We start from the raw sequence: 10,259 nt of genomic DNA, 5'->3' as shown, positions 1-10,259 counted from the left end.
CATTTTGACCCAAAAAAAAAAAAAAAAAAAAAAATCCTCCCTGGTCACGTGACGGAAGGATAAACCAGATTAACGGTTCTCTCTCCCTCTGCCTCTCCGCTCGCACGACTCCACACTGTGAAAAAAAAAACACAAACCAGTTCAAACGTCCACTGGATGCTGCGCCGGCCGCTTCACCTGCTTCTGACACTGTAGCTTAGAGTATCTTTAATATTATTGTCGGGGAGCAGCATTCATGAATTAACCGCTTAAAAACAAAACCCCACAGCGTTAGTGAAAGATGATTTCGCCGTGGGACCGGTGGTACTCGACGAGCTGCTGCCTCTGCTGCCATGTACGGACGGGCACCATTATTCTGGGAATATGGTACATGGTAAGGTCCAGTCTTTTCCCTATCACTCTGTGGGCACCGAATGTGTAGCAGGGTGGGTCAGTGGAATGTTTTCCAAGTTGGGTAGTAGCTACTAAGCGAAATTGCTGGTGAGTTGTTGTTTTATTTATTTTTTTTTCTACTTTGAAATTTTTCGGATTCCCCCGGTTTAATGAGCTGAAGCGACCGTTAGACGACGACGTTAGCATCCGCCTCGCAGGTGTTTCCCTCCGTTAAACCATCCGTGATCCGCACTAGCTCGAAATCTAAAATCATATTTTACCTGTAATGTTATACACTCATTACAGATTCTATAAAACACTGTTTTATATATATACATATTTTTTTAATTGTTAAATCTTTATTCAGTTTGTGCGGAGCCCTCTAGGGGACATGGGGAAAAAAATATTTTCTTTTGCGTTACATTCCAAAACTTTTGCGTTCTCACAATAAGCTTACTGCGATGTTTGCTGGTCTATTTTGTATGCAGTCGCAAATCTTAGTTTAAAATTTCTGATATTTACACATTCAAAGAACCTCAGTGAAAACGTGTTTATTAACTCTTAGATGCCAAAAAAAAAAAACTGATTGAAAATCGATTTATTTATTCACTGCATGTTTATGTCTGTGTAAGGTTGAGAGGGAACTGCACATGAAAACGGCCTTTTAAACCATTCAGACTATCAACACAAAAAAGACGCAATAAAAACTGTAAGATGACTCAGAAATAGTCCAAATACACCCTTTCTAAAGTCGAGCACAGTCGAGAAAGTTCACAGCCGTGCAAAATTAAACTATTCCAGTAATAGATTTTATAAAATACGGGTTGTGTAAACTTCATTAGGTTCATGAATTTTTTTTTTTTTTAAAGGCTTCTTTTTATTTATTTATTTTTTTTTTTTTTTCTCCCCCCCCCCCCCCCCAACACCTTTGGGTTTCAGCTTGAAAACTAGCAGGGTAGGAGACAAAATAAGCCTATAAAACTAAACCTTTCCAGGACAGTTTCTTGGTATTTTAAGTAACTGCTTAGTTTTCTCAGAAAGCTTCACCTGGTTTGGTTCTTTTTACGAATTAGGTAACCAGTCTTTAATTTGTCCTACAAAATGTAACAGGTTAAATATAGCTAGTTGCCTCTGTTTTTACTCATAAGTTAATCTGTGGTTTTAAACATAGTTCAGTAAGCTTTGCAAATCCTTGACCTTATTTTATTTAGTTTGACTCCACTACTATTAACAATACTTTAAAATAGAGCCATGGGGATAGAAATAAGGATTTACATTCTAAGAGTGATAAGAGTGGGTTGTTTGTGTGCGATATGTTTTTTGGACCAACTGCAGACGACGGTAATGACATTTTAAAAAAAATAACACCTAAGAGCTGGACTCAATAAGAACAACTAAGGATCACCAAAAATGCCACTATAAATGTGTTACGCATGTGTTTACTGCACCAGGTGCTGCCTGAAGACTCACCCGTAGTTTGCCGTTGTTATTTCTTTTCTTTCCTCCCTCAGATAATCAATGCGGTGGTCCTACTCATCTTGTTGTCGGCTCTCTATGACCCAGTTCAGTACCGCTACCACCTTACCAGCTCCGAGTTGGGAACTGACATCGATGTCATGGACGATGCAAGTAAGGGCCACGACTTTGTTTTGTGTTTTGAGTTGAGCACTAGTCTGTGATTAGGAGATAACCGCTTTGTGTGTTAATATGGAAACCCAGATTGTGTTCTGAAGTTTTTTTTTTGTTTGTTTTTTTTTTTTGTTTGTTTTGCTTTGGTTTTTTGTTACTCAAAAGTGGACATGGATGGTTCCCATGATTCTCCTAGACTCATTGCGTGCCATCTACATCTGGGTTCTTATGTGTCTAGCTGTTCTGCCCAACTGGCAGATTTCCTTTTTCAGAGTGCTGCCCTCAGCACAGACATAGCTGTGTTAGCTGTGCAGCGTAGAGAACAAATCAGACTGCATGATGTGTATTTTCAGTTCTCTCCCTGCAGCGACTGTCATCATCACGGTCGCCTCTGGAAGACTTCGGACACCGTCCCGGGCAGCTGATTAAAAATGACTGCTCTAATTCTCAGATTAAAACCGCCATCTTGACTAACTCCCATCCCAACACGTTTGCTCTGCAATGGGCAGAGACCGAGAGCCAATGGGATTGCGTGGACAAAAGCGCCTGACATTTTTATTTTCTTTGCTCTTGTTTTCTTTTGCCATATTTCGCCATCTTTACTGATCATTATACACAGAAATGTTTGTAATAGAAACTTTGGGAACTTGCTGGTAAATTGTGAATCAGCAGCAAATAAATACACAACAAGAGCAATCAATCCCATGATAATGATGAACCTATGTTTGCAAAACCCCATTATTCCACTTTGACCAATAAGAGCGACATGTTTGTATTTTATTATATGACTCTGTATAGTTACTGTGGAATTATCAATGTTGCAGTCTGTGCTAAGCGTATTCGTAAAGTGACACTATGTCTAATTTGACAAAATAATCTTTGTGTAATACTATTAAACATAAGGTTTATGTTGGATGACCGTAGAGCCTGAACACATTGATATACAGCATGAGAATATTAATGAGTGTAACAGTTTGGAGCCTTGACACAGAGAATACACAGGAGCCCCTATCAGTTTATGCTTTTAGTTCTTCACTGACAGTAGCAAGTGGCTCATCAGTGAGACTTGAGAACATGTGAGATTTTGGTAAACTTAGCACCTCTTACATAATGTTGGTTGTGATCTGTTCATAGCAGACTGAGGACAGAGGCTCCATATGGTTTTTGTTTTATGAAAATGCAGTTTTCGTCTTCTGTCTAACACCTATGTTATAAGCAATATCGGAAACAGCATTTCCAATATTTATTTTTCTAGGCTTTCTGTTTTGATTGGTCTTCTTTACTATTTGTTTTTCATAAAAGAGGAGACATATATATATATATATAACTGAGCTTTATTAATATAAATAAAATGCTATAAGAGTTGACATTTTGAACTTGCTTTAATGCATAAGCAGCAAGTGTCGTTTAAAACTTTCAGAAAGTTTTAAACAACTAATGACTAATAAGCACAAACTCTTTAAATTTAGCTAGGATTAAAAATAGCTAAGCCTAAGCCGTCTTCTTTCAGTAATAATCTCCATGGTGAAGAGTGTTGTTAGTGGGACCTTTCAGCGCTGTTGTATGGTGGAATTACAGATTGAAAAAAAAAAACATCAGATTTATTTAGTTTCCATTCAGCTGATCACTGATCAAGACCAGTCAAACAAAAAGTCATCTGATTTCTGTCACCGTGCATTTTCCTGTTACATCTCTGGTGCATAAGTTTACTCAAGTTTGCTATTAAATTAAATCTTCTGCTTATTTTGAATGTTTTTAATAAAAAAAAATCCTAACCATTTAAAAGCAATAGCCTTTTTAGAATAATACATCAAACTATAACAATATATATAAAAAATAGATGTTTATTGCACCAGTCCGTAGAAATTGTGCTGATCACCAACATGCAGCATCTTGAGTCACAGTCCTTAAGGAAGGCATGAATTTATTATTTTTCATCTGTAAACTGTCCTTCTAATGTTATTTTGTCTTTTGTTTTTCGCTTTCATTTCCTGCAGACATCTGCATTGCAACTGCAATATCCCTTCTCATGATTCTCATATGCGGCATGGCAACATATGGTGCTTACAAGGTAGAAGAACGCGCAACGCCGACGTGAAACAGACCCCAATCTGGATTTAACAGAAAATGAGTTTCTCTGTTTAATCCTAATCTCTCCCTCATAGCAACACGCTGCTTGGATCATTCCATTCTTCTGCTACCAGATCTTCGACTTTGCCCTTAACACACTGGTGGCCATTAGTGTGGTGGTTTATCCCAACACGGTGCAGGACTACCTTCAACAGCTGGTGAGCAGCAGCTCAGTAAATCTTAGACACCCGCTCTAGAGGTTCTTGTGTTATTTTTTAAAACTGCAGTGAGACAGCAGTTTTTTGTTTTTTTTTTAACTGTAGAATCATTTAGTGAAATTAACACATTAAATTAAATATTAGCCATGCAGAATAAGTGATCATTGTTGACCTCCTTGATTTAAAGATGCTTTTGTTCTTGATTTCTTTTTCTTTTTCTTCCTCTGCGTGTCTTGTCCAGCCGGGGACATTCCCTTACAAGGAGGACATCATGTCCACAAACAATATGTGCCTAGTCTTTGCAGTCCTGCTCTTCATTGGCTGCATCCTCTCCTTCAAGGTAGGCGCTTCTCGAAGCTAAAAATGTTTGAGAATATCTGTGAACAAACAGAAGACTAAGGAACATAGCTGACAGCTCAGGAATACATTTTTCTCCCATTACTTTGTGTTGGTCTATCGCATAAACAATAAAAAAAAAATAATAATAAAAAATTGAAGCTTGTAGTTGTAACGTGAACAAATCTAAAGAGCATGGATCCTTTTGGAAAAGGCCTGCCGTCAGAGAGCAGAGGGTCGTGGACGTCAGGAATCCAACTCTTGTCAAACCGATTCTCCCTTCATGCACGGATGACTCTCCAGGCGCAGCTACACTCCGAGGCTCTCGGACGTGATGGGGCATAAAGTTGCAGTCATCTGTACAATCAAATCAAGTCGTTTCTCCTCTAAGCCGAGATTAGAACCGTTGTCGGCGGATATCCGAAGCCAGAGCCGGGGTTTTTATGACAGGAAGCAGCCACTGGAAAACAGCCCGCAGTCAAAACAGTTAGAGATGTCGTGCCTTTGACAGTGAACTTGGTTCAGCTTATGGAGTCCATGCTGGAAAACGATGCGCTCGTGACACGGGCCGCCGTATACAAGGACGGCATATAATTGCTGCCGTTCTTTGTACAGAGCATCGAGACCCGCAGAAAGCACCAGATGCTAACGCTCAAGGACTCCTTAGTGAGCACCTGCTGACGTTCCTCCTCCAGCCAACATCCTTCACTTGACTGCACTTGGCAGAGATGACACTGGCAGATGGGGGGGGGAAAGGAAGAGCTGGATTAAAAAAAAAAAAAAAGATGATAGAAGATGAAAGAAAAGACGATTTAGGAAAGAGGAAGATTTAAATGTCTTGAGTTGACTGGGTTGAAAAGGAGATGCAGAAACTTGAAGGAAAGAGGGTTTTTGTTGTTGTTGTTTTGGAGTGATTCTCGTGAGATCCAATAAGAAATGCATCAAACGCAAACCACAAGAAAGAAAATGCACATTCGCACTCCGCGTACAGTTGATTAAAAGAATAAAATTGTGGACAGAAAAGCAACGCGAGGAATAACAACGAGTTGACGAGCGAGGCAACGTTTCAAACTCGAGCAAATTGATGCCGACTGCTTGAGTTGACCTTACACGGAGAGGGAGGTTCGGCTCAGCAGATGGTAAAGTGATTGGCTTGCACTCTGCTTGGCTTCCTGGTTGATTGCTCCCAGTGCTGGCAGGGGCACCGACTCAGCAGGCTAATCACACACACACACAAGGAATCTGCTCTTCTTCTGCCAAGTCAGAGACCTCCCTTTCATTCAGGTATAGTCTCAGTGAAGCAAGACATGCCTGTTAAGTGGCTTCTGGTAGAATGGCGAAGGCCCAGTAAGGACGAGGAAACGATCCAGAAGGTTCTAATAACGCCGTCACATGTCACTCTCTAACCCACCTTCGTGAATATATTCACAACAAAACATCATCAGCATAACTGAAGGCTCTGTGCGTGTTAATACTTTTGTTTGGTTTATCCTTTTACTTCCTGTGTGCAGGCCTACCTGATTGGCTGTGTGTGGAACTGCTACAGATACGTGAGCGGCCGAGGCACCACGGAAGTCCTGGTTTACGTCACAACAAACGACACGACGGTGAGTCGCCGTCTCTCCTCTCCTCTCCTCTCTCAACGTGTTCAGGTTTTATTTACACGGTAAGAGAGATCACGCTTCCACCTGAAAGGCTCTTTGTAAGCCGCCGTCGCTTGAGCTGCGATTCACAAAATTCAGGCGCAGTTATTGTCTGATTGTGGTTACGATGGAAATCCACATCTAAGACTGAATTCAGGTTTAGAGTTTACAGCACCATGTCGAATACCTGCCCAGGCAAAGACGTGGAAAGAGTTCAGAAATAATTTGGCGTGGCATAAATCTGACCACAACAACAAACAAAAAAATTGTTTTTAAATATATTCAATTTTTTTATTAAAGATTTTTATTAAAAGAAGGTGAAGTTGTCGCTTTGTGTTGCAAGATCAGCTTAGAAATACTAAGTAGTGGAGTATGAACTGAAATTAGTTTTAGTTTTAATTCAGGCTGGAATTTATAATTAAGATCTAGTGGTGGAAAAAGGTGAAAGCTTGAAATATTGTCTTCCTTTTCTCTTTGTTACCTAAACAACTTTTACCTGCTGAGTTACAGTTTTCTGGGAAGCGGGCGGCAGCTTCCCAGAAAACTGGGTCTGAGTCTCTGTTATTTCATTTCGTCCTCCATCTGTTTGATGGGAACCTGAACTGGAGATTTGTTCAAACGTCTTGTGTTGAGTAATTGCGCGGAAATAATTGTTGTAAATAGAAGCGCAGCTGCGTAGACTGTGTACCGCGTGGTGAATCCGGCCTGATTCGGTGTTTAGTTGTTGTTCGGTCGGACTCGGCGATCTGATAGTCGACGGGTTTCTGCTGGCTTCTCCTGAGGAGGTGTTGCCGTTCCGTTTCTCCCCCTCGGCGGGAACGCTGTTTGTTTCTAAGAGGCTTTAGCGCGGTCATGGTTTCCATGTGTCTGTCGTGTTTATAATCCTCCAACCTGATAGATAAGACATTAATCTGCCTCACACCCCCGGTCGACTCCATGCGCAGCACTTTATCTGTCTGTCACTTTGTCCTTGTGCTCCGGTGGCCACCCTTCACGCTGATGACGCTTTCCCCTCTTAAGCACACGACTCCGTTTACAGCTGCTAATCCGGCAGGCTCTGATGTCGCACCGTGCATCATGCGGGCCTTCGGCAAACATTAGACATGTTCCAGTTACTGTTTTCACTCCTGGATAACGAAAGGAGAAAACGTTCTGATTGTAGTTTGGAGCTTCTGAACTGCTTTGGCCCAGAGAGACTTCCATTCACTTACAAAATAGTTTAGAAGTTAAATGGAAATACACAAAACACAAGCAAATAAGGAAAACATCTCACGAAACCACACATGCAAATTATCACAGTCGACAGTGAAGGCAACAACAGAGTGGCCGAGGACACAATAAAACTAATAGACTCAATACAGACCAGTTGTTATTTTGAAGCTGCACCTTTTCTGTCATTCTTACTATTATATAGGGACAAAGGATAGTAAACAAAAATAAGTGTTACCAAAGGAGAGTAATGATATTGTTGATTGTGTATGTTAAAAACTGAGGTAGTTTTTAACATACTGGTGATGCTTTCCTACTTTGCTTGTAATTTTTATTTTGTAAAGGCTGTTTTTGAATACATATTTTAAAATTTTAAATATATTCATAAAAAAAAAAAAAGCCATAAGTGAATTAAAAGGGAAGTCAAAGTTCTGAAGTAACCAGGCCAGTTGAAGGCCACAGCATCTGCTGCTTGCATTTTAATCACAGTCGTATGAAAGAGCAATTTGTTCCTGAATGCAGCAGAGATCTGTGGCAAACAGCAAGGTTAATCCAATTCTAGATTGGACTAAAAACACACTAAAACATGCTTTTATCTCTGCATTAACTCTGCCCGCTGATAAATAAAGCACTCTGGTTTTCTGGGTTGTTTTTTTTTTTACCAATGAAAAGCCAAGAGTGTTCAAATAGCTTTTTTCGCAGCCTTCGGACATTAAGCACCCAGCTGCTTCCTCCTATCTGTTGTGCTTTTCTATAAATGCCATTAAAATTCACCAGGGTCATCCCCCTCTCTCTTCCTCTCCTCTTCCCCCTCCTCTCACCACATAGCTCTTTCTGCTCTCCCTTCTTCTGGAAGCGTTACATAACTGTCTGCTTGTCTACTTCGTTTCAAATCCTAGCCGTGATGAGTTCGCAGGGCCTCTCCGACTGTTTCTCCCAGCGCACTCTCTCGCTCTCTGAATTAGCGGCAGTGCTGGTTTTATAACTTCGTTCATAGAGAAAGACCTCTCTGACAGAGAGCGGCTCACAAGCCGGCCTTGTGTGTCACGCTTCCTTAGAGCTGGTTCTGCGATCTGTAAAATGACCATCTCCCAGGGCGATGGGAAGAAACCAGAAACTTTAATTTATCACTTACTTCTTTGTCTCCTTCATTCCCAACTTTCCTTTTGGTCTTTTCTCTCTGTTTTTTGTTTTTGACGTTTTGTTTAGAAAGAAATCCGACATCACCTTTGGACACGTTTTTTATTTTCTAGGTTAAAATTTTCATTGACATATCAGAATCTTCTTAAAATAGAAAGTGTAGGGTGCGGGAGAAAACAATTATCTCAGAATTAAACTCATTGTTGTCTATTTTAATTTTTTTTTTTTTTATTTCAAATTTAGTAGTGAATAGATAGGACCACACACATCCAGCAACTTTGGTTGCACCACTTCATTCAGTTTGGCTAAAAACAACAATGTGTTTTGAAGAAAGATTTGATTGTGGCCTGTTCTGAGAATGGATTTCCTTTTTTAGATTCTAGATCAGGTAAATGGAAAGCAATCTCCTCAAAGAGTTAATTTTTTTACTTGCAGTGAACCTCTAGCTAGATTAAAAACGAGAGTTTCTGTTAAATTCGGAGTCGCTGAGCTTCAGTTCTTTGTTTCCAACGCAGGTCCTGCTGCCGCCGTACGAGGAAGCGGTGACCATCCCGCCGAAGGACCCCCCTCCTCAGTACATGGAGGCATGAGCGACGACCTCGCTGCTGAATTAGAAACCCAAGCAAACACCTTCCACATCTACTCCTCAACAGTAGGATCCCAACTCAGGCTGCAGTAACATGTCAAGCCCACGTTTTTTTTTTTTTTTTTTTTTTTCTAGATGCCAGTTTCAGCCTGGATTCCTGTCAAGTTTAGCTTAGATGAAACTGACCTTGACGTAACTTTGCTACTTCCCCCCACCCCCCGCCCCCAGTTTGTTGTGACGCATCGTCTCCTCCAAGGACAGCGTGACCGTTCCCACCAGTGCTCCCTGCAGGCAGCTGCTCTTCCCTGGAAGCATCTGAACTCTTGGCACTGCCCGAACGCTCTGACACAACTTTATTTAAATTCCCTTCTTTTTCTTTTTTTTTTTCTTTTTTTTTTTTTCTTCTCCCGCTTAAATTAAAAGCTGCACCCGCTTGGCCACCAACTGTTAAACCCCGATACTGTGAATCAAACCCTGGTGTCTTTGAATAGAGACTTACTACGTGACGATGGATGAGAGACAAAGAAGGGTGTGACAGGAAAAACAACAAATGTTATCAGTAAAATAGCACTTTTAAAAAAGAAAACAGGTAGTTTGCAAATTTTCTTCAATGAATGTAACGTTGGGGTATTTTTGTATGACTTTTTGTATTACGGTGATACGGGACACGAGAAGTGTCGTCTGTTATAACTGGAATATTAACTTGTGTCGCTCATCCTGTGGGAAGGTATGCAGAAAAAAAAAAACAACAAAAAAATGTCTTCTTTGTGTTTACCCATCAACTACTAGTGGAACCGTCATCCAAGCCACTGGTTTCTGTCCCAGCGTTCCAGTTTGCCTTCCTGTCTTTTCCTCGATCTAACACGGTGCAACGCCTGGATGCGAGAGCTGTTTACAGAACGACCCCTGGCAGATCCACAACCGAACAGGGAGTACACAGGAACTAAAGTGAGCACATGAGGTGAAACGTTGTCAGCAGCATCGACTGTGTCTCTACGGTCTCACAGAGTTACAATGTGACCTTTAGCTAACAGGGCTTAGCCGGACCAAGGGTAT

General features: G+C 40.9%; 1 protein-coding gene across 1 annotated transcript; it reads left to right on the top strand.

Moving 5' to 3' along the window:
• The first annotated feature begins 60 nt into the window (after positions 1-60).
• laptm4b (lysosomal protein transmembrane 4 beta) lies at positions 61-9,953 on the top strand. Its single transcript, XM_015047173.1, has 7 exons — positions 61-373; positions 1,884-2,001; positions 3,999-4,072; positions 4,167-4,289; positions 4,531-4,629; positions 6,137-6,232; positions 9,133-9,953. The coding sequence occupies exons 1-7, from the start codon at positions 281-283 to the stop codon at positions 9,205-9,207; spliced, it is 678 nt and encodes a 225-aa protein (XP_014902659.1). The 5' UTR covers positions 61-280; the 3' UTR covers positions 9,208-9,953.
• Positions 9,954-10,259: the final 306 nt, after the last annotated feature.

The sequence above is a fragment of the Poecilia latipinna genome, unplaced genomic scaffold (assembly GCF_001443285.1).
Source record: "Poecilia latipinna isolate Pla-1442-1.1 unplaced genomic scaffold, P_latipinna-1.0 Scaffold3, whole genome shotgun sequence".
NCBI lineage: Eukaryota > Metazoa > Chordata > Actinopteri > Cyprinodontiformes > Poeciliidae > Poecilia > Poecilia latipinna.
This window is presented reverse-complemented; position numbering and strand designations above follow the sequence as displayed.